This window comes from Mustelus asterias, chromosome 10 (assembly GCF_964213995.1).
Source record: "Mustelus asterias chromosome 10, sMusAst1.hap1.1, whole genome shotgun sequence".
NCBI classification, from domain to species: Eukaryota; Metazoa; Chordata; class Chondrichthyes; order Carcharhiniformes; family Triakidae; genus Mustelus; species Mustelus asterias.
In genome coordinates this window covers 50,043,862-50,069,615 of record NC_135810.1, presented here as the reverse complement: position 1 = coordinate 50,069,615, position 25,754 = coordinate 50,043,862, and the positions used below count along the sequence as shown (strand labels likewise).

At 39.7% G+C, this 25,754-nt stretch overlaps 1 protein-coding gene across 5 annotated transcripts in view; it reads right to left on the bottom strand.

The window, feature by feature from the left end:
* The window catches only part of tdrd3 (tudor domain containing 3), a 109,218-nt gene that overhangs the window by 9,415 nt on the left and 74,049 nt on the right, over nucleotides 1–25,754 (bottom strand). Inside the window, exons 13-14 of one of the 5 annotated variants that reach the window (XR_013498867.1) lie at nucleotides 2,855–2,979; nucleotides 990–1,165 (exon numbers count right to left, since the gene is read on the bottom strand). Coding sequence is in view for 4 of the 5 variants with exons in the window: in XM_078221695.1 (XP_078077821.1) it covers nucleotides 10,904–11,026 (123 nt within the window). In the remaining variant the exon portion in view is untranslated. Of the gene's footprint in view, nucleotides 1–989; nucleotides 1,166–2,854; nucleotides 2,980–9,239; nucleotides 11,852–19,848; nucleotides 19,911–25,754 lie in introns of those variants that run through there. The other 4 variants (XM_078221697.1, XM_078221696.1, XM_078221698.1 and 1 more) reach the window with 4 other exon arrangements.

The window sequence follows — 25,754 nt, the reverse complement described above, 5'->3', positions numbered from 1 at the left end:
AGATGGGGTTGGCTGTTTGTTACCACAAGTTTATCTGGACCTCAAGGTAAGGAATGATATTCCTGAAACTATTGGGCAATGGGCCCAACCAATGAGAATTACTTAAAATCAAGCACCCAAATAATTAATCTGAAAGGGAAACAAAAATGTAACTGCTTTTCTCACAATGGGCATATAGAGAGCAGAAATAGTTGGGAGTAAGTTATCATCACTACGTTCACTTATTGACATGGTGACAAGGAGTTGGATTTCTATTCCAAACTGGGATCCTTTAGTGGATGAATAAAGTTTGTGAAACATTGAAGCTGTTTATCACAACACGTGGAACTGAAACTTCGGGAAATTTCAACTTTTTCAGATACCCTCACTGCCTGCTTGTCACAATATAGCCTAACTTGGAAAGAGGTTCTGCATTGAGTGTATGAGGAACTAGGCACTAAATTAAAAGCAGAACCTCAAAGGTAATAATCTCTGGATTACTACCTGAGCCATGTGCAAATTGGCATAGGGTATATGTAATTAGATGAATAGGAAGTAGCCATTACTAATGAAAGGAGATGAATATAAGTAACTGACATGGGAATTTGTATTGCAATTGGTTTGCTTCATACAATCTGAATTTATGATTTATTAATAATTCTCTGAATGAAGTACATGCAATGGACTCAAAACACAAAATGTTCAAACTATCTGGAAGAACTGTCACAACCTGGATAGTAAAAGAGACCAATATTCAAAACAACTGCTTGTGTGTTTCTTTCTCATTTTCACAAGGATTATTTATTACTGCTATTGTATATTGCCACTTTGTGAACATTTTTCCTTGCAGTTACTATAAACTGGACTCTTGTATATAATTGACAAAACTTTGGTGAAATGTAATATTGAATACATCTGAAATTTGACTGTTGAATATTTATCACAAAACATATTTATTACATCAGCCCATTAACAACTTTACAAGACTCTTGGCACCATCTGAAATTTACCCATGACTTGGTAGAATTTCTTCCAGATTCACTCAAAGATCCATATTCAAGGAGATTTGTACTGTCTGTGCAACATTCCACACGTTACAACTCAGGAAGGACCCTGAAGCAGTCAGTCGATGCAGCCATATACTCGTAGCTTCTCGAAGTATTTGGTGAAACGTTCTTGCTACAAACTTGGAAAACAATTGCTTTGTATTAACACCACCCTTCGGATTAGCAACATAAACACTTCAGTGGTTTCCATACAAAGCCGAAGATTAACACAATTGGCACATCAACAGAACAAAGTCCCTTCTATATGCCTTTTCGATACTGCCTGAATAAGTGTATACAGAATGGCCTCACTTGGGAATGCTTTTTAAAATTCTAGATCAGGATAAATGCCTATTGCAGTCAGCTTGAGACTCAGTAGTAGCACTCTCTCTTCATAAGGTTGAGTTCAACCCCCACCCAAGAACCCTTGGCATAATCTAGGCTAATTCTGAGTGATAGACTGAATGGATGCTACATTGCCAGAGACACCACTATTCAAAGCAAACATTAAACCAAATCCTTGTCTGTGTTTCAGGTGAGTGGAAAAGACTCTACTGCACAATTGAGAAGAGGGGCAGATCTCAGTGACTCAGCCAACATTCATCCCTCAACCAAGACAGATTAACTACTATTTACTTCACTGTTATTTGCAGATCTTAGCGAATTGGCTGCCTCCGTAAAAAGTAACTACATTCGAAAAGCCAGTAATTAAAGGAAACTCTTTGGGGTGTTAAGGATGTGAATGGTGCTGCATTTTTCACACAAGGATAACAACCAAAAGCAGAGCCAGAAAGGTAATTTGCTGCTTTCTCCCCCATGGATGCCTACTTTAAAATGTAGAGCTGCAACAATTATGCTATTCTAAGTAGGCATGGTATTAAATTTTGTGATTTTCTTGAAGTGGAAGAAATGGTTACCAGGGCCGATAATTCTAGTGATGCTGCTTACTAAATGAGGAACAAGGTTAGTTATTCATTTATCAGTGTACAACATGAGTTAATCTCTGAGAAGCTGTATACTAAATGCGCTTCCGCCATTATTGTGATTTTGCTAATTCTGCTACCTCAAAAATGACACTTACCTTTGAGTCTTAGGCTTAAATCCTTTCTAAGGTGGATGTGTTGTGTTGTCAAAATCGTTGATACCAAAAAGGGTATCATGGGATATCTGCAGCACCTCAACAAGGTTCAGTACAAAATTCTTGGATTATAGCACATATTTCACCGGCTAGTTGAGAGTATGCAGTTTACACAAAACACACCAAATGCAAGAATCTGGGTTTGATGAAAGAACAACATACTTCTACAGTATATTCCACATCAAATTGTTCAAAAACACAACATTAGAGGGTTGCAAACATTTTTGTAGCCATGATTATAGCAAATTGTATATGTCAAACATCAATATGGTTACATTACCTTTGTGCTAGAACAATGCCATTGAGTATTCTTTTTTAGGACAGATCAAATTTTGCATTTTTTTTTATTTGTGTAAGCTAATACACCATATTCTGATTACTTTTGCCAGCACTGCCAATGTAATAACTACATTATTCACAACATCTTGAAGTTACTTATAAACAAGCGTAGCACAAAAATCCCATCCAAGTTGTTATCTTTTGAGCAGAAAGTATGAATATATATCTCGTCATTGCGTACATTTGATGTTGGATCACAAATGACTCTATTCCTGCACTGAGCAGAGGTTAATTCCTATGTGTGTGCAGCATGTGTCTATCTGTGTTGGCACATCCCACTCAGCCCATTCAGGCTCGCTCTAATAATATCCTACTGGCCAATTTTGGTCTGCCAATAATATTATTTATTTACCTGCATCACTTTCTTGCTCCAGGCGGTTGATAATACCGTTGGGTAGGTCTTGTTGAACGTCTTGGCTGTCCATCCCCACCGCGACAAAATTCTAACGTACCCTCAAACGATTCTTCCTCCTCTGCCTGTTTGCATATATTTAAAAATGCAATCAAACTTCAGAAGTGTATAACAAAACAGATTTTAAAATCACAAGCATGGCACTGGTTATTCTTAAGGTCTTTATTAGACTTGGGTATGCTTCCTAAAGCAGCATTTCCAAATCTTCTCTTTCTAGGAAATAAAAAAAAAGGACCAAGTGAAAGGTCTCAATTTCGTTTTGATCAAATAGTTTCTTTACTTAAAAAAAACCCAGTAGTGAGGAACACAAAAAGAACTAAATCTGAACTGGCCCTCAATCAAACACCCGTTTAGATGGAACCTGCTGATTAAACAAAATGCATGTTCAGGAAAGAATACAACCATTGTATGAAGTGCTTCCCCAACGCCATCCCTGAAAGGCCTTATCCTAATTTTCAGGTTAACTAACCTTATAGTTCCCTCTAGCTATTGTATAATCCTCTTATCATTTTAAGAACCTCAAATAGACATCCCCTTAATCTGTTTATTAATTCATGGGATTATGGGCATTGCTGTCTGGCCAGCATTTATTGCCCATCTCTAGGTGCCCAAGAGTAGCTGAGAGTCAACCACATTGATATGGCTCTGGATTCACATGTAGGCCAGACCAGGTAAGGGCACAAGTGAGTCAGATGGGTTTTTCTGACAATGGTTTCATGGCCGTGAGAATATTCTTAATTCCAGATTTTTTTTTATTGAGTTCAAATTCCACCATCTGCCATGGCAGCATTTGAACCTGGGTCCCCAGAACATTAGCTGCGTTTCTGGGTCTAGCAATAATACCACTAGCCATTGCCTCCCCATTAATCTTACACACTCAAGGAAATTCAAGTCAAGATTATGTAAAGTTTCCTCAGAATTTAATTTTTTTAGCCCAAGAATCAGTTAGGTGAATCTGCACAACACCTGCACCAACACTAATATATCTTTCTTGAAGAGCTTTGCCTAGAGCTGAATGCAATACTTCAGATGTGGTCTAACCAAAGCTTTGCACAACTTCCTCCCCATTGTAGGAAAAACCCTCTTCAGATTAAAAGCCAACATTCCATTAGTCTTTTAATTATCCAAATACTTGTTTTTAGTCATTTCTGCACATGAATCCCCAAATCTTTGTTCCTCCACAGCTTGTCGAAACCACTCTGATCTATCTTTATGTCCAAGGTCTACAACCGCAACCTTCCCAAACTGATCATCTCCTCCAGTATTTCCCACTCTCTTACTTAATCAATGCCCACTTCTGCCTTGATCTATACTACCTTATGTGACATATAACTTTAGAGTCAGCAGCAAAATTAGACATATGGCTCTCTAATCTTTCATCAAAGTCACTTATAAATAGTAAAATGCTGAAGCTCCAATACAGATCCCACTAACCACATCCTGAAATGGAGAAGATTTTCATCTCCACCATTTGAACAGTAACGTTCATACATTAGGTGTAACCACCACCATAGGAAGAGGCCATTCAGCCCAGCATGGCTGTGTCAGCCTTTGAAAGAGCTATTCAATTAGTCCCATTCTCCTGATCTTTTGCCATGGCCCTGCGATTTTTTTCCTTTTTAAATATATATCCGTTTGCCATTTGGAAAGTAACTACAGAATCTGTGCCCATACATTTCAGGTTGTGCATACAAAAATAATGCATACCTGAATGACTGCACACCCATTACACAAACTCACAAATTTTCATGCCCTTAAAATTAGAAGGAAAATGGAGCTTCTTGAATTCTTTAAGGTGTGTGTAATTCTCTGGCCAGATTTTCATTTGTGTGCACCCAACCAAGTGACGTATAACACAAAGATAAAATAAATTCCAATGTCTTTGATCATAACATTTCTAATCTCAAGTTAATGGCTGTATCTGTGTTTGAATGGATAAAGTGTAACGTTTTACCTAGTGCCACAAATTTGTGCTGTGTAGACAATAATGTTTAATTTTGGGTAAACAAGCAACTTCTAGAAGTTTTCAGAACAGATATTTGGAAAGCAGTACTAATTTTTTATTGCTATGATATTTACCCAATCTTCATGGCGACAGTTCCAATCATGATTCTGCAATAAACGATTTCAAAAGGTATGCTGCTTGCCAATAGCAAAGTATGGCAACTAGCACACAAACATCCAAGCAAATGGCACACTTCAAATATAGATAGATATACAGCACTCACAAGAATGAGGGGATCAGCTAGCTCCATTGGTTAGATGGTCAGAATGTGGTGCAGAATGATACCAATAGGACAGGTTCAATCCCTGCACTGGTGTGGTGGTTCATGGATGCCTGCCACTTTGCCTTGCCCCATGATTTACGTGGAGCAGTAACCCCTCAAGCTGACATAACTATCCTATAATTATCCTGTGGTCCTTCGTGAGTATGGCTAATTACCAATTCCAATACAGGGACTTGTTGGCCTTGGAAGGAGCATTCATAACAGTTCAACAGGTCAATAATCAGTTCAGAAATATTTACATCACTTCCCTACTAGTCCCAAAAGGGAAAGAAAGTGTGTGCGTGTGGGTGGGTGTAAAGATACACTTACAAACTACAATGTTAGCAGATTTTGAAGTACTAAAAATTATACATATTTGCATACTGCTTCAATAATGGCACAAAATATTCATGTGCTAAGAATGTTGGATATAAAATAATTTAACCATATTTATACTTTTAAAATAGGAAAAGTCAAGCATTTTGCTGCAGCAACAATTTTCTGCACAGTGTAAATGCTGCACGATTTGTAGATGCACAACCACACAGCAATATTCCCATATCTCTACCTGATTAGACTGGACAATTTGTAGAAGTTGGAGATGACAAAAAATTACAGATGCAACATGATTTTGGGACTCCGTTCAGCTTAGAGCTGTTAATATCACCAAAATATCAATTGGGTACATCTAGGGTTGCGACATTTGTGTTCCAGCCAATTAGTCACAATAGCATCTGACAAGTGACTGGCATTATTTGCCAGTGCCGGATGGTAACATTCCTTTTTAACTAATACAACAGAGAGAACATTTAGGTTTGTAGGTTTGGTTGGCTTTCCACTAGAGTTCCAGAGACCATACACACGCAACTCATATGGCACCCTTTGATCAGCCAGGAGGCTTTCCTTAACCACAAGAGCTTCCATTCCATTGTCAGTTTACTCAAGTCCAAGGCTCCTTACTGACAGGAAATACTCCAACCTTAACTGATGACACCTCTTCAGAACACTACCATGTTACACCATAACAGATACAACTCCAACCACTATAAGGCGTGACATGACCAGGTGATTGGGATGCTCAAGTACCTTGACAGGTCTGGAGGCTCCCTGCAGTACTCACCAGCAACAGTATGCAAAATAATTTTGCCATGTCACGCCTTCATAGCAACAAGAGGACTGAAGGTGCAGGAAGGAAGGAAATCTTATGATGGTGGGAAGGTCAAACGTGAAGTGGATGAAAATGGCAGGATAAGGCCCTAAAGAACACCTGCAGTGATATCCTAGGACTGAGATGAATGGCCTCAACAACCACAACCATCTTCCTTTGTGCAACCCCTCCCTCCCCCGGCTAGGACTTCTTGATGGCAACTTGGTCAAATGCTGCCTTGATGTCAAGGGCAGTCATTCTCACCACTGGAGCTGAAGTCTTTTGCCCATATTTGGATGATTTCTGCAAGGAGGCCTGAAACAGGTTGGTCCTAATGGAACTCTATCTAAATATTGGTAAGCAGATTATTGCTTAGCAAGTGCTGCTTGATAGCAACATTAATGACATCTTTCATCACTTTGATGATGACTAAGAATAGACTGAGGGAACCACAATTAGCCAGATGGGATTTGTCCTACTTTTTGTAGACAGAACATACATAAGGAACGACCCTCCTTGCCTCACTGCCCCAAGTATTATACTCAGTGAACCATAATTGAACCTGGGGGTCACCTTCCCTCTTTTGGAAGGGATCTTTCCAATTGTCTGCATTTGCCTAGTTTCCAGAGTGCTTTTCTTCAGCTTCCCTTGCACAGGTTGACAAAGCCTTTAAATAGTGGCTGGGAAATAGCACCATTTAGGTGGCACACACATGGGGGCACATTATTACATCAAAGTTTCAATTCAATGATGATTGCCAAGGCTTCCACATCATGCAGATTCTGCAAGTTCATAACCCCCTAACGCTCTTGTCCTCTTTCCAGGTTTATAGCAGGGCCAAGTGTTAAACAAGAGTCCCTTAGAAATTCCATGAAAGTCTCCAAAGATACTTTATACATTAAGTTGAGATGTTGCTCACCTAAAGAATGCTGGCGGACATGCAATTTGCATGGGGATTCTCCCAATTTTCCAAAACTTTTCCACCATTTCTGCAGATCTGAAGTTGCAGGAGATAAGAGATCCCAGGCCATCTCTCAGTGGTTTTCTGGGGGGAAATCTGAACACTGAAAACTCCCCTTTCTGAAAGGTGACAGATCAATGGTCTCTCCCAATGCTGCCCTCTAATCATTACTCAAGTGCACAAAATGACCCACACATTCTGGTTAATTCGTTCCTCTTTCTCCTCTATTACCCCAAACATGAAACTGTCAAACCTTCGCCATTCGACACCAAACTGCAGGGTACAGATATAGCATTAATAGAATTCTGTCATAAGATGAAGTGACAACTATACAAATAAGCACAACCCACTACTGTTTTACCACTTTGTTGTATTAAATTCTCTGCCTCAAAAAGCTGGGACCCAATGTTTCCTTCAAATGTTGAGAACCCATTATCCATTCACAGCACATTCTATTTTCATTTCATAATGCAATATATTTCACAAAACCCAGTTTTTAGCTTTTTGGAAACAAAGTCCATAATGAGAAAATAACAGTAAAGCTCAAAACAGAATTTTATTTTAGTAACCTAGCATTTCTCAGAAGTGTGAACTGAAAATGAGAGTAATTCTAAGCATTTGTAATGGAGTCAACAGATTAAATGAAGACAGGCAAATTCTCATAACATTCATAAATTAGAAGTGACATTTCTTTCGGATATGGGCAGTCTCAAATATGAAAACATTCAGCCTCCTTGATTAAACAGTCTCTCAAAACAAATGCAATAAAAGAATGATGTGTAATGTGCAGGAAAAAAAAATCACAAGTTTTCTCTTTACTGACAAGTTATTGAGATGACATGTTTATACTCATGAATAGGACAAGACGTTACTCCATTTTACAATTTGGGTGATCAGCGGTGAGAGGAGAAAGGGTCAGAACTATCCAGCACTTTCACTTTGAAGTGAACGAAGATCAAGTCAAAACTTTGGAACCACTCAATCTTCTTCCTTCCTCTAATCTTTAGGTCTTTAAGTTTTGTAATACCTACTCACTAATTAAGGATTGACTGCATCTTTTCAACTTTGGTCGAGTCCTTTGGCTATGGACCCTCACACTTCCACTTCCTCAGTTCAAAAAGAGTCAGATACATAAATGAAAGAAAAAGTTGTTGTCAGCTGGGCTGAGGTGCACTAAAGCCAGACTACTCCAATCATGCTGGATTCTGCAGAATGCTGGCCCTGCAGAAATCATTATCGCAAATCATGGCTGTTGAAATTAGAAACAAATATAGACATGTGAAAAATATTTTGGGGTACATTTGACAGTGGTGGTAAACAGTTCAATACTTGGATGTTAGAAAACCAAAGAACAGCAATGACAGCCTGATTTTGCATTGGTAATTGCTTACAGAATAGCAGGCTAACATTTCAATAAAAACCTAAGAATTTGGAGAAGTCCAGAATTAAAAGCTAATCAATAAGCAAATTCACCACTGAATAAGTTGAATGCATAAATTAATTCCTGCATGCATTTCAATTAGCCAAAGGATTGATGAACCACCTGAAAAGGCGATAGGAGACTCAAGCCGTCACTTCCATAGTGCCGGCATTCTGGAGAGCCCAGTATGATTAGAAGAGTCTGTAGATTTAGTGAAATGGGAATCGGAGCTGACGGTAACCTTGCCTTGTCAATAATGTGTTCAGCATTTCCAATTAAGTTTAGACTTATCGTTCCTGGCTTTTTTAAACTGTGAAACAAAGCTTAAGTGTCAAGATCCATAATTAAGGGCTCTACGAAAGTCTAAAGAATGCAAAAGATTAGTAATAAATGATTAGGTTTAAAAATTAAAGACCCGAGGACAGCAGGAGGAAGATAAATTATTCCACGGTTTTGAGAATTTGAGAACGAATGAGTTAGGAATGGAAGATATTATAGAGACTTAAAAATGCAACTTTAGATTACAGAAAGAGAAGTGTAGAATAATTTAATTGCAATGGAGGCAAAACAGAGATACGAAAATACAGAGAAACAATTGTACCGATGGAAGAGACAGATTGCTTCATATTTTTTCATTAAAACACTGACAGAAACGGTTGATGATTAAAAGTATATGTCTGACCATATCTACAAATTGTTTGATTAACTTAGTTGTAATAATTCTTCAAATTTTAAGTTCAAATATTGTTTAGCACAAGTTTCAATTTAACACATTTATAGTTACTACTGCAATACAGAATGTTGACACTGCAGAAGAATATCAATGCTGACAGAATATAAGGTTTCATTTAAATGCTGTAGACAAGAGATTTATTTTACTTGTAGAAGTTCTCAAGATTCTGATTTTTCCCTCGTGGCTTGCGTCTAACTCAACAACAAATTAATAAACACTGATTTTGAACCAGATGCAACATCGTGAATGAACATTCATCTTAACTGATCATTAGATTACACTCTGGAGAACATTTCAGATCAGTCTTAATCATTTCCAATTCCTAACTAAAGGAATAAATTCAATTAATTTGAACTTATAAAATGCTAGGTGATAGCATTGTAAAACTCAATTTTATTTCTTAAATTAAAAACTCCCAAACACTCATTTTATGTTACTGTTTATATTGCAGCCAAGTTGAAAGCTTCCCTGAGCCCACATTAATTGAAATTTGTGACCAAATTTCTTTCTGAAAATATACAATGTGAGCACAATTTAAAAGTGGAAGGTTTTGAGGAAAAAAAATGATACTTAAATCACTGCAAATCTAAGCTTATGGTTATTCTCAAAAGTTCCCAAGAAATTTTTATTTCAGTCAGATTGACTCGGTAGGATTACTTACTCTCTAACTCATGTCGATATCAGAAACTACAGTTCTGTAATTGCTCTTTTCAAAACAATTTTACTTGATTGGCTTCTTTGCAACCATCAGTAAGAACATATCACAACAGAGAGATTTCACTTACATCAGTTTGATTACTGAGCTTGTCTACCAGGAAGCCTGGAGTTCAACTTAAGTTTTTGTTTCAGGGTGCAGTTTGGAAGCTGCAATTCATTTCCTAAACTGGAACCAGACAATTCTTGCTCAGTATTTGGAAAATTAGGCAGTGCAAGTTATATGGTTAATGGTTAAACCACATAGAAATAATCTTCCATATAAAATAAAATGTTTCAAACAATGTTTTTTCCAAGTAATGCTGTCATGTACTAAATATATTAACAACATATTATTTACAATAGCAAACTGTGTATGACACCAAGAAATAAATTGTAATTCACAATCTGGAACAAAAAACATCCTGAACTCCATTTTCTTCTGGCTCAGACGGTTAAAAATCTCAACCCACTAAAGGGAGAGAGCGTGGGAGACAAATTCTCATTTCCAATTCCAGTCTGTACTGAGCAAATTGATTTTTCAATGTGTTGGCATGAAGTTACAATTGGTTTCAATGCCTCCGGGTCAAAACGTTTTGTTAAAAAAATAACCTGAAGTGCTGCAAAGGTGGACATGCAATGTCAACTGAAAATGGGACCAATCATCAATAATACCTCCTTCATAAATTAATTTGACAACTCGCATGAGGAGTGACCTGATGCCACAAAGAATATCTGTTGCTTGTTGATAAGTACTCAAACAAAAATTCATTGTTTTTGAGAGGAGGAAGAAACTTGAAAGAGGGAGGTGCATAAAAACATGGGTGAATGCCCCGATGTTAAGTTGTGTGAAGTATGGCAAAAGGAACAGCTGCTTGGATGTTTTGGGAACTGGAAGTAAAGAAAAAGCCAGTCAACAAAAGAGATAGAGGAAGATATGGTTATATGTTAGAAAGTTAAAGGGTGAATTGATCAAAGATTAAGATATTAAGGGGAATAGGCAGGACAAAAAGAAACCATTTCTCCAGGTTGGGGGGGGTCTGGGACCACAGAACAGTCTTATGGGTGGAGCCAAACCTTCCATGAGTGACATCAGGGAATATTTCTACACACACAGTGGTATAAGTTTGGAACAGACTGCTATAAACAACAGCTCGGCTAGTTACAAAATGCTAAACTGAGACTGATAAATTTTTGTCCAAGAACAGAGGGCAAATCCCTAGAACAGGTTTGAGATCTGATGGCGAGAGCAAGAGAAAACATACTATATAAAAAATCCTTAGCTAATTATACACAAGACATCACAGCAATCCAAGTATCAAAATATTGATCCATTGAATGGCCTGACCAATGAATGAAGCAACTTTGTGAACTTCAGACTTCATGTTACTAAATTTTATCAAAGCATACAAAACAAAGAACCACATTTTTCTCAGGTAAATACTCCTCAGCTGTCTTAATGATGTATACATTTGTATGTTACCAGACACAACAGAAGAGAAATTGCAAGAGAACTGAAGAGGTTGTGACAAAATGTATAAAACTTTTATTGCAGATAATACATTTTAATACATTTTTCACTGTTTGTGGTTCAAGTTTTTTTTAAAGAGCAATCATGCTGTGGTGTGAAATTGGGTCATCTCTTAAAGGCTGCAATCGTCGGTGCACACTCCGATATGGTCGAACAATAGAGGTCCTTCACTCCATTAGGACATTCTATAATATGGTGAATAAAATAAAATGTTACCCGTTGTAGCTAGTTTTGTGCAACTAGCTCACTGAATGAATCCAAAATGAAATAAGTGTAATTTCATAAATGTCACTAAATGTGATTTAGTCCAACATTTAAGCTCAAGTAGTGAGCAACTGTCAGATTTTGACAAATCAGTTCCCAACTTGGGAGAATGAAATTGTTAACCGATAAAAATTAGCATTAGCCTGTACTAAAAAATCTTAGGCAGCCAGCAAAATGAATATGTGTGGACAGCTTCAAAATAATTAATCCCAATTAGCATGCAAAATATTTAAACTGTGTGTATAATGAAGTTCACCAAAACCTTAGACTGAACTCGATAACAAATTGCAAACAAAATGATTTCATTACTGAATTAATGTTCTTTTCTATTTAATTCAGGCTTTGCACTATTACAATTGTAACCTCTAATATGCAGTGAGCATTAGTCCCTACACCTTTCACTCATCACCAATGGTTACCATTAGTTCTGTCAGTAATTACCTCTAATTGTTTTTGTAAAAGTTATATCCCCAAATGCTGCTCTCTCAAGTCAGCAATGTAGTTCTTCTCAGGATAGCAATTAGCAATGCAATAACGAGGGTTCAAAACATTTTCATATTCACACTGCCATGTAACAAAGTTAAATATACATGACAGATTCAAAATGCTTTTAACGCAAGCTAAAAACAAAAGTAAATGCAAGAGCCAATTGCAAGGCAAGGCATTTCTATGCAGAAGCTGCACATGCAAGAATCACAAGTCAGGAAAGAGTGAGCTCACAGCCATCGATTTTCTATATGCTAAAACAACAAGTGCTCATCAGAGTGCCTGATCACAAAAGTCAGGCCTATTTTACACTGGCCTGTAATGTACAAGACTACAATCACAAATTTGAAGCTGCAAACAATAGATTACAATACAGCAGCAGCATATACAAAAATGACATGTTATGAACCCTAAAGATTTGTTCAAACTGACTGAGGAATAACTCATCATAAATTCACAATGAATAAATTATAAAAAGATGACCTTGGGGACTATTTGAATAAACTAGAAACTTACAACTGCTACCAGGTGGCTTGTGGTGCAGAATTTGAGGGCATTGACATCTGGTGAGAGCAGGATCATGCTCAGCTGTAATCAACTAGTCTGGCAGCATTTATCATTTAGGCTTACGCATGAAGAACTGGAATCCAAAGTCAGTCTCAACATTGAAAGAGGAAAAATATTATACAAACCACTTGTGGCAGTAGAATGCATATAACCATGCCATATTTTTAATTATTTCAGCAACTACAATGCCCAAGAGTGATAAACATTGGCAAGTCAGTATGCATCCAACAAATATTGATGTCCATTTAGAACAAGCACAGCATTCTAGAACATTTGATGATTTATTCTTTAAACGTAAACATCACTGATAAACGATGGACTGTTGTTGGCCATTTGGTCCTAAACATTTGTGGGTTTTTCATCATGTTTTTCCAAATGTGATTTTTTTAAAAATCATTGATGGAATGTGGGTGTCGCTAGCTAGGCCAGCATTTAATGCCCATCCCTAACTGCCCTTGAAATTAATATCAGCAGAAAAAATGTTTAAGTTCCTGATTCTTGTTAATCCGTTATTCTAAGTTGTTTCATCTCTTGTGAAGACAAACATATGTTCAACGTGCCTGGCCTTCCCTCATTCCCCATGTTACTTTTTCCTGTAACTGACACAAAGGGATCAAAATATATACTTTAGCTACTGTCTTCCTTCCTGTATATATGCAAGAGCTCTTACAATGTTTTCTATTCCTGTTTGGTTCACACTTATTCTGATTTTTTCTGTTTTAAACAACTTGTTGGTTGCCCTCTGTTAGCTTCTAAAACGCTCCCAATCTTCAGTCTATCATATTTTTTGGAACATCATAAAATTAATCAAACAATATTCTCAACTTGCCTCAGAGTTAATAGATATTATATGGACTATATCATTGAACATCTTGAATTGTTTCTGTAATTTATTTTTCGTTTGTTCATGGGATGTGGGTGTTGCTGACAAGGCCAACACTTATTGCCCATCGCTAATTGCCCTCAAGAAGGTGGTGGTGAGCTGCCTTCTGGAATCTCTGAATTCCATGTGTTGTGGGAACACCCGCAGTTTTGTTAGGAAAGGAATTCCAGGATTTTGACCTAGTGACAATGAAGGGACAGTAAAATAGTACCCAATCAAGGTGGTGAGTCACTTGGAGGATAACTTCCAAATGGTGATGTTCCCATCCACCAGCTGTCCTTGTCCTTCTAGGTAGTAAAGGTCATGAGTTTGGAAATTGCTGTCTAATGAGTCATGATGAGTTGTAGAAAGATGGTACACACTGCTGCCACTGTGCATTGATGGTGGAGGGAGTGAATGCTTAAGGGTATGGGTGGGGTGCCAATCAAACGGGCTGCTTTGTCCTGGATGGTATCGAGCTTATTGAGTGATGTTGGAGCTGCATGCATCCAGGCGAGTGGAGACTATTCTAACACCCTTCTGACTTGTGCCGTAGAGATGGTTGACAGGCTTTGGGAAGTCAGAAGGTGAATTCTCTATGCAGAATTCCCAGCCTCTGACCTGCTCTTATGGCCACAGGATTTATATGGCTGGTCAAATTCAATTTCTGGTCAATGGGAACACTCCACAGATGTTGATATCATTCTCACTCTTGCGTACCTTTTCACCTATTTACCAAATTAACTGCAGTTAGCTCTCTCCTCAAACCAATAAAATTGTCTTCGTTTAAGGTTAAGGTACTTGTTTGGAACTGGAGTATATCATTCTGAAATTTAATGTAGAATTCACTTGTAGTAGGATCACCTTTTTCCCAACTGATCTTTCATCATGAGATTACAAATTAGCTCTGCCTCACGGCACAATGCTAGTTGTAAAACAGCTTTATTCCTTGTTGGTTCCATGATGTATTGTTCGAGGAAATTGCTATGAAAGCATGACATAAACTCATCACCCAGACCACCTATAGCAGTTGTATTTGTCCAGTTTAGATCAAGACTAAAGTCCCCCCCCGCCACTCCCCTCAACCACTACAATTATTACAATGTCTTTGTTACCAGCTTCAATTATTTTTAATATACTGTTGTCTAATGGTATAACTACTAAGAGAGGGGCTGTATATCACGTCTTCAGCAGTATTTTCTGATCACTGTTGTTCCTAATCTCCACCCATACCAATTGTTCTTTGTGATCTTTTGAGCCAAGATGTTTTCTCACTACCGTCCTTCTGTCATCTTTTTCTATCAGGGCTACTTCCCTTCCTTTGCCAAATATGGTATAAGCGGGATTATTTATTTTGCAACCCTTGGTTACCTTGTAATAATGTCTCTATAATGGCAATTAGATCTAATTTGTGCCATTAGTTCACCTATGACGAACATTTCAGGCAGATAGAGCCTTTTTTGAAACCACTATTCTTTATATACACCTGAGATACTGATGCATTTTCTGCCTCACACTGTTTATCTTGACCCAAATCAATAACTATTGCCTTACCTTTTCTCTTTAGATTTCTAAATCCCCTTCTCTTTCACCTCTTTTAGTTTAACACCCCACCCACTAACCCTGGTTACACAATTTACCAGGGCACTGATTCCAAGTCACGTTTAAGTGGAGACCATCTGAACAGAACAATCCCTTTATGTATTGAAACCCTTCCTCGCGCATCACTCTGAATCAATCACCTCAATTTCTAAGCTGCATGATCATATGGCATGTGGCTAAGATAGGAATCCAGAGATTATGGCCTTTAGGGACTTTTAATTTGGACCCTAACTGTTAAATCACTCTCAGAAGAGCATCATTAAGTGTTCTAGCTACGGCATTGGTTCCTACATGGACCATGACAAATGAATCCTCCGGTGGCACAGTGATTAGCACTGCTGCATCACTGCGTCAGGGACCTGGGTTTGATTCCCGGCTTGGGTCACTGTCCGTGTGGAGACTGCACTTTCTCCCCGTGTTTATGTGGGTTTCTTCTGGGTGCTTTGGTTTCTCCCCCCCCCAGTCTGAAAGGCATGTTGTTTAGGTGCATTGGCCATGCTAAATTCTCCCTCAGTGTACTGAAACAGGCGCCAGAGTGTGGTGAACTTCATTACAGTGTTAATGCAAGCCTACTTGTGACACTAATAAATGAACTTTAAAACAAAACCTTCACATTCCCACTCTAAGTTAACCTCCAGCTGCAGGGAGATGTCCTGAACAGTGGCACAGGGCAGGCAACACAATCTTTGGAACTCCCAGTCATAGCTACAGGACAGTATTTATTTCTTTGACTACAGTATCTCCTATTAATACTAATTTTTTTCCCAACTCCCCTACTTGCATGGTTTCCCACACCACAGCACCATTGCCAGTTTGCTCATGCACCCTTCAGGTCTTGCCATCATTCACACAAAAAGTACCCCATACCCAATTGATCAAACTCAAGGACCGAAGCACCTCCATCACTGAATCTCCAAACCTGCTTGACTCACAATCACACCCTCCTGACGTTGGCCACTGATCAACTCAAATTATTCTTATCCTTAGGGGTGTGACTTCTTCCTGGAACAAAGTATCCAGGTAAATTTCTCCTCCTTGATGTCCTGCCATGCCTGCAGCTTGAACTTCAGCTCAACTTTTAAGCATAAAGTTGCTCAAGTTAATGCGTTTACCGCAGATATGGTTGTCTGGGATGTTCTCCACAAATCTCCACGTTGCAGTTACAGTACAAAATTTGTCATGTCATGTCTATTGATCCTTACTTATTATTTGATCAGTTAAGTCACCATAAAATTTTAAAAGTGAAGTAATAGCAAAATACAATCTCCTACCTAAAACAGAAAAGAAAAACACCAACTACTGGAGCTAAAACAAAAGGAATGAAAAGCAGCACCTACTTCCCTTTCGTACTGAATTACCACTTGCATCAAATTTCCAACTGTTACATTCTGTTTACAAAGCACTCCAGTCCCCAATCACTCTTGCACTTCACATTCCTTGATAGCCTTGCCATCAGCTGTCAAGCTCTAAAATCCCCTCCCTAAAATTTCTCCATCTTCATAATCTCCACCACTTTTTCCTCCTCTAAAATCAACCAATGAGAACAAACTTTTGGTTATCTGCTTCAAACAAGGCAAGGGAGTTTACAACAAATGACAGGAATATGGAAAATGTAAGGGAACAAAGGAACTCTGGAGCATGTCGGCAGATCCCTGAAGGTAGCAGGGCCGATAGATAAGTTGGTTCATAGAATCATAGAAACCCTACAGTACAGAAAGAGGCCATTCGGCCCATCGAGTCTGCACCGACCACAATCCCACCCAGGCCCTACCCCCATATCCCTACATATTTCCCACTAATCCCTCTAACCTACACATCTCAGGACACTGGTATCCTGGTAGGCTAGTGAAAAAGGTTGGATCCCATGGGATACACGATAAATGGAAGAACCATAAAGGGTGTAGAGACGCAGAGGGACCTGGGTGTGCAAGTCCACAGATCCTTGAAGGTGACGTCACAGGTGGAGGAGGTGGTGAAGAAGGCATATGGCATGCTTGCCTTTATAGGACGGGGCATAGAGTATAAGAGTTGGGGTCTGATGTTGCAGATGTATAGAACGTTGGTTCGGCCGCATTTGGAATACTGCGTCCAGTTCTGGTCGCCACACTACCAGAAGGACGTGGAGGCTTTGGAGAGAGTACAGAGGAGGTTTACCAGGATGTTGCCTGGTATGGAGGGGCTTGGTTATGAGGAGAGATTGGGGAAACTGGGGTTGTTCTCCTTGGAAAGACGGAGGATGAGGGGAGACTTAATAGAGGTGTATAAAATTATGAAAGGCATAGATAGGGTGAACGGTGGGAAGCTTTTCCCCGGGTCGGTGGTGACGTTCACGAGGGGTCATAGGTTCAAGGTGAAGGGGGGGAGGTTGAACACAGATATCAGAAGGACATATTTTACACAGAGGGTCGTGGGGGCCTGGAATGTGTTGCCGGGCAAGGTGGTGGAGGCGGACACACTGGGAACGTTTAAGACTTATCTAGATAGCTATATGAACGGAGTGGGAATGGAGGGATACAAAAGAGTGGTCTAGTTTGGACCAGGGAGCGGCGCGGGCTAATTGTTCCTTGTTTCTCGTTTCAAGGCTTCATTCTATGATCATCTTGCTGGTGCCAGTACAGAGCGAGACTGCGGATAGTTGGGAACCTGTCTCGGGGGCAGGGAATTCATATGGTGTTCGTGGAAGTGGAAATGACTAGGGTTGGGAAGCATTTTCCGATCGGGGCCATTGTGATCTCATGGACTCGTTTCGATCGCATCAGGGGGTCGGAGAGGAATTTCCCAGATTTTCTTTTCCCCCATATTGGCCCTGGGGTTTTTCACTCTGGGTTTTCGCCTCTCCCTGGAGATCACATGGTCTGGAATGGGGGGGGTGGGGGTGAGTTAATAGGTTGTAATGAACAAAGCATCGTAGCTGTGAGGGACAGCTCGGTGGATAGGATATTGGTATGTAGATAGGCTGGAAAATTGGGCGGGGATCCTGGATTCAGGATTCAATCCTGGACCGGGGAGCGGCGCGGGCTTGGAGGGCCGAAGGGCCTGTTCCTGTGCTGTATTGTTCTTTGTTTGTTCTTGACACTAAGGGCAATTTTTTTAGCATAGCCAATCAACCTAACCCGCACATCTTTGGAATGTGGGAGGAAACCGGAGCACCCGGAGGAAACCCACGCAGACACGAGGAGAATGTGCAAACTCCACACAGACAGTGACCCAAGCCGGGAATTGAACCCAGGTCCCTGGAGCTGTGAAGCAGCAGTGCTAACCACTGTGCTACCGTGCCGCCCCCGTGCCGGTTAAAAGGGGATAAATGACACTTCAGGGAGGAATGCTGGAACTGTACAAAACATTAGTTATACTGAAGAATTGCATACAGAAAGAAATGACATTGATGTTGCCAGGAGTGGAGACATTCAGCATTGAGGGAAGATTGGAAAGGCTGGATTTGTTTTCTTCAAACAGAGGAGGCTGTTAATTGTGGTGAGCCCTGATGGAGTTTTTAGAAAGCATCCACTGCCATTAGCAGTATTATATATTTAAGTAATTGCACAATTGCTTTAATAGCCGGTCACATGATTGGATGGTGATATCATTAGGGTGTTTCACAGGCTGACGTTTAGTTTCAGTCTGTTCTGGGCAGTGCAGAGAATATCTCTTTCCATAAAGTTTCATTGTTAGGACATTACAGAAACAAAATTGGTGACAAGTCAGGATTTTGCTTTGTCGAGAATATTGAGAAAAGATTCTTATTAGAAAAAAAAACATTGTCGGTCCTCACACTTCGAATATTAGAAGTATGGGGAGAAGCAATAAAAGGATTAAAGATTGAAGTGCTCGTGCAGGAAGACCAAGAAAGAAAAAAGCATTCCGTGGTTCTTTTCTGATCAGGCCAGGATGAGATTCAGGCATTATATGGCATATTTAAATACATACCAACAAAAGCTAAAGCATCTATGGGCGGCACGGTAGCACAGTGGTTAGCACTGCTGCTTCACAGCTCCAGGGACCTGGGTTCGAATCTCGGCTCGGGTCGCTGTCTGTGTGGAGTTTGCACATTCTCCTTGTGTCGGTGTGGGTTTCCTCCGGGTGCTCCGGTTTCCTCCCACAGTCCAAAGGTGTGCGGGCTAGGTTGATTCGCCATTCTAAATTGCCCCTTAGTGTCCCGGGATGCATAGGTTAGAAGGGTTAATGGGTAAATATGTAGGGATATGTGGATAGGGCCTGGGTGGGATTGTGGTTGGTGCAGACTCGATGGGCCGAATGGCCTCTTTCTGCACTGTAGGATTCTATGATTCTCCTTTAAAACTAGCTGATATGATTTTAAAGACATACACGGAAGAGATCATGCTGTTAAAAAGTTACATCACAGGCAACGTAGACATGAATGGATAAACAGTGGTAATTTACCAGCTCTGTTTGGGAAGTCATGGTTGGAGACAATAAAGCTTAACTGGAGTGCTGTCAACAGACTGGTGGATGTCAAAACAGACAATATAAAAAAATATTCAAAGAGACCATTGGCTCAAGTGAAACAAGATAAAGTCTAATAGTCAACCAAAAAGTCTCAAAGCAAGAACAGTGCTATATGCAATTCGTCCCAAGGTCGAAGAAAAAATAGTACATCTTGTTAACAGTGGTTAGAGTTGGTTACAATGAGTAACCCCTCATACCTGTCATGAAACTAGATGTTTCAGTTTGTGTTTGTGGTGATTTTAAAACAACCATAAATACAGTGGCGTGTGCTGATCAATATCCATTTCCTTCAATTAAGATTAGTTTGTTGGGTTATCAGATGGGCAGAAATTCAGTAAGATTTATCTTTCACAAGCATAGTAACAGATGAATGTAGACATTGAATCTCAACCATTGCTTACCCTCATTGCTCTTGAAAATCTTTTTCGTTATTAAAGATTGCCTTTTCAAATAACAACCGCAGCAGCCGTCTTCCAAAGATCAATGGATCAGATTTTAAATGGCCTCTCTGGTGTACATAGTTACCCGAATAATTTAGTTTTAAGTTTATTTATTAGTGTCACAAGTGGGCTTACATTAACATTGCAATGAAGTTAATGTGAAAATCCCCTAGTCGCCACACTCCGGTGCCTGTTCGGGTGCACTGAGGGAGAATTTAGCATGGTCAATGCAACTAACCAGCATGTCTTTTGGACTGTGGGAGGTAACCAGAGCAACTGGAGAAAACCCACGCAAACACGGGGAGAAAGTGCAGACTCTGCAGACAGTGACCCAAGCTGGGAATTGAACCCAGATCTCTGGCGCTGTGAGACAACACTGTACCACCGCACCGAGCCCAGTGAACAAGAGCATTTGAACAATTTAGAAGCAACAGTGGAGTCAAGCAAGTGGTCTGCCTATCAAGAAAGAAAAGTGTGACATTTTCCAGGCATCAGTCCAATATTTGGGTAATGTTTATGATAGTAAAGGCCAACATAAAGCACCTAAAAAATGCACGCTATTTTAGAAGCAACATGACCGACAAATGTGACACACACTCTGTGACCACAACTGAGGTCCGTTCTAGGATAAGTAAATAATGGGCAAATCTGTGCCTAATTTACCTACATTATTGAAGCCATTGCATAATTTGCTATGTGTAAACCAGCCAGGTGACTGGAAACAGAAGGTGAGAAAGCATACACGAATGTCAAAGATGCTTTGTAATAGTATGGATTTATTTTAATCCAAACCTACCATTACTGCACTATTGAAGTAGGGGCAGTAGTTTCACATATTATGTCTTCAGGAGAAGAATGAGCAATAGCTTTTGCTCCGTGTTCTCTGACTAGTGCTAAATCTACCCATGCTCAGCTAGAAAATTAAGTATAGTCTTTGGTTGCAAAGATTTGGAAATTATTTACTTGGTTATTATTTCATATTAATGACTGATCATCAACACTCAACTACTATTTTTGGGTCATACAAGGCATACCATCATTAGCTGCTAGTCGATTATAAAGATGGTCACTGATCTTATCTGCACACTCCAATGACAAAATATGGTCAGAGTGCCATACTAATGCATCATCATGCTTACCTTTGCCTATTGAGCAGATGTCACCAACTAGTTTTGCTAATATCATTTTTTTCCCCTCGCTAGATCACTTGCCTGTGATAGCTCCTCAAGTAAGAAGTTTAACAACCAGAGACATAAGAGAAATGATCCTGTGATGGAATGATGGCTGAAGTCCACATTCGGATTTGAAACCCTACATGTCAAGAAAGCTTGAGCTGACCATCCAAGGTGGGTGTTTATTGTGGGGAATCTGAGTGATCATTATTCCTGGTCTGTGTGGAAGAGTTCTTGAACAAATACATGAAACTACACGGTATAACCCGGATGAATGAATTAGCATGTAGCTATTTTGGGAGCCAGGTCTGGATGCTTGGATTGAAGAAAACGTGGGACAGAAATACACCACCATTGTCTCCTTTGCACTCTTGGGAGTGACCCAAAGTGCTATGGCAACAATTGCATATAGATTTTGCTGGTCTGTTTGAGGGTCACATGTTCTTAGTCATAATTGGTGCAAAATGGCCAGAAGTTATGAGATTATTACATTTGAAAAAACCATTGTAAAACTTGATGAATTTTTTTGCAACATTTGGTAAACTGGAACATATTGCTAGCAATAATGGTTCACAGTTTACTTCACAAAAATTTGAGGATTATCTCAAAGTAAATAGTATTCAGCATATAAAATCCACACCTCATCATCCATCAACTGACGGATTAGCTGAAAGATTCATATAATCCTTGAAACATTCCTTAAAAGCTTCAAGAGAGCAAGTTTCGTTATCATGTCATATGAATAGTTTTTTTTGGCATCTTATAGAAACACTGCACGTGACGACCCAAACATCACCGGCATTAAAGTTGAAAAAAACTATGCTTGATTTTATATTACCTCCAAAAGCTTCAGAGACAGTAGAGCATCAACAACAATCTCAAGTTGCTAAATGAGAAGTGAGGGCAAAACAATGCTAATTTCAACTAGGAGATTGAGTGCTAGCATGGATTATGTCACTGGTGCGACATGGGTACTAAAGTTTTAGCAGCTCCAATTTCTTACATTGTTCAAACTGAAGATGAATTAGTTTGGTGATGCCATGCTGATCAATTGTTGCAACTCGGGAAATTGCTGTTCCTGCCTCTTACCACTCATCTTGCAAGCTGTTGCTCACAGCCATGTTTCGGGAAAATGAAGCGGGGAATGAGAGAGGCGGAAAGTGGAGGGTCAGAAAGAGACTGAGCCAGAAGTATCACAGATGCGAAGTTTAAATGCACACCTGAACTGCTATTTAGGCTTGCCTCAGCTTCTGTGCTCAGTTTCCTGAGCCCCTTGGAAACATGTGCTGTACAAGTTAAATTTACAGTCAAGTTAAAGATAATTTGCAAAAAACCTCAGTGACATCTTCTGAACATTCACATTTTTGGATGAGGCCAAGAACAGATAGGATAGAATGCTTCGCTCTGCGACCCGCACATTTTCCTCCACATCACAATGATGGGGGAGGCGGGAGGGGGGGGGGGGGGGGTAATGCTGTAAATCAACACATTGTCCTTTCATCTCTAGAACTTGGAAATAAATCCACACAAGGGAAAAAAACACTTTTACTGATAGCACAGATACTACACTAAATGAGTTTTGGTAATAAATCAACATCCAACGAGCATGAACCATGGTACATAACTGCATTCATCTCTGCCCCACCTGTCGTTCTGTTATCAATTCTCAGATAACCAACTGATGCAAGAATCAGAAATGTCAACACAAGAAATCCTTTTTAAAGCTGCAACTTTTTTAATGCAATTCAGACAGCATGAAGTCAGCTTTACACTATATTTAACTGTACGATTTGCATTTGCTGTTTTTAATTCATTCATTAGATGCAACATCGCTCATAAGGCTAACATTTATTGTCCATTCATAAATACTCTCGAGAAGGTAGCAGTGAACTGCCTCCTTGACGAACTGCAGTATGTGGCGTTAGTGCACTTTCAGTGCTGTTACGAGGGAATTCCAGGTCTTTGTTGCTCCACTGTTGTTGGGTCAATGATATAAATCCAAGTTAGGGTGGTGTATAGCTTGAAGGGGAACTTCAGGCAGTGGGTGTTCCTATCTGTCTGCTGCCCTTGTCCTTCTAGACAGTAGAGGTCATGGATTAGAAAGTACTATCTAACAAGGGTTGCTGCAGTGCATTTTGTAGATGGCACACACTGTTCTACTGTGCTCAGGTGATGGTGGAAGGAGTAAATATTTAAGATGGTGAATGGATGCTGATCGAATGGATTATCTTGGATGATGTCAGGTTTCTTCAGTGGTATTGAAACTGTACTCATTCAGATTAGTGGAGTGCATTCCATTACACTTTTGCCTTGTAAATAGAAAGCAGACAGGTTTTGGGGAGTCAGGAGATGAGTGACACACCACAGAATTCCCAGCCTTTGACTTGCTGTTGTAGCCAGTGTTTATCCAACAGTGTCCAAGTTCATTGTGATCTATTGCAGACAACCTGTTTTACGTGAAGGCACAGCTTTACCACGAGACATTCACAAGCCACATTAGAAGGAAAGTTTTTTTTCTTTCACTGGATGCAAGCGTCACTGGCTAGGCCAGCAATTTCTTGACTATCCCCAATTGCCCTTGAGAAGGTGGTGTTAAGCCACCTTCATGAACTACTACAGTCCATGTGGTGTAGGTGCACCCACAGTACTGTTAGGAAGGATGTTCTAGGATTTTGACTCACAACAATAAAAGAATAGTGTTAAAGTTCCAAGTCAGCATAGTGTGTGCTTGGAGGGGAACATGCAGGTGATGCAGTTCCCATGCATCTGCTACCTTTATCCTTCTAGGTGGAAGACTTTGCAGGTTTGGGAGATGCTGTCAAAGGAGCCTTGATGAGTTGTTACAGTGCATCTTATATATGGCACACACTGCTGCCACTAGGCGTTAGTGGTGGAGGGAGTGACTGTTTAATTTGGTGGATGAGGTGCCAGTCAAGTGAGTTGCTTTGTCCTGGGTGGCGTCAAGTTTCTTGAATGTTATTGGAGCTGCATTAATCCAGTCAAGTGGAGACTATTCTATCACATTTCTGACTTATGCTACCTTGCAAATTGTGGAAAGGTGTTTGTTGGGGGGTGGGGGGAGCAGTTTCTGATCAATAGTAAGCAGTAGGATGTTTTTAGTATGTGAATTCAGTAATCACTTTGAATGTCATGGGGAGATATGTAGATTCTCTCTTGTTGGAAACGGTCACTGCCTTGCACTCAAGTGACAAGTAACCTTCACATCATTCACCAGACCAAGCCTAAATGTTGCCCAGGCCTTGCTGCATGCAGACACGGACTGCTTCAGTATCTGAGGAATTGTGAACACTGCAATCATCAGCAACCATTTCCACTTCTGATATTACAATAGGGATAATTGATTGATGAAGCAGTTAAAAATGGTTGGACCTAGGACACTATCCCGAGGAACTTATGCAGTGGTGTCCTAGGGTTGAGATGATTGGTCTCTAGCAATCACAACCATCTTCCTTTGTGCTAACTATAGCTCTAACCTATGAAGCATTTTCCCAGTAACTTCAGATTTGTTAGGATTCCTTGATGACACACTTGGACACCGCTTGAATTCAGCTCATGTTGTTTGGATCAAGGCTGTCATTTTCTCTCTCCTCTCCACTCTTTTCAATATGTGTTCAGCTCACTATCATCCCAACTTAGTTGTCATATCTGATATTGTTTCTCAACCTGAACAGAAGGGCTATCCAGTGTTAATTCTTTAACTGACATTGAGGATGTTGCTATTACCTGAAACCAGAGATTTTTTGTTGCTTCGATTGCAAGATTTGCACATCACAATGACAATGAAAAAAGTGTAGCTACATGCTAAGATGATGTTATGCAGGTCAAAAACCAATGGCTTGGCTGAACAATGAGTAAGAAGATAAACAAAAAATGATGTTTCCTGCTGATAATGGGTGTGTTCCCATATTACCTAAAATCTTAAATCACAATAAGCATTTGAAATTACAATGGAAGAGATAGAAGATGTTAATCACATGGAATAACTCCACATGTATTGACACCATGCTCTCAGCTTCCTAGGTTACCCAAAAGGTAACCGCTTTTGAATTAGAGCGCATAAAAGCAATGACAAGAAAGCCTGAGGGTTTAAGTGTAAAATTAAGTCTCATTCTGAGAATTATTGTTACTAATTATTGGAGACCAAATTTCAAACAGTGATAAAACATTTCCAATAGTACACGCTTTAATATGGTGTTACAATCTCCAT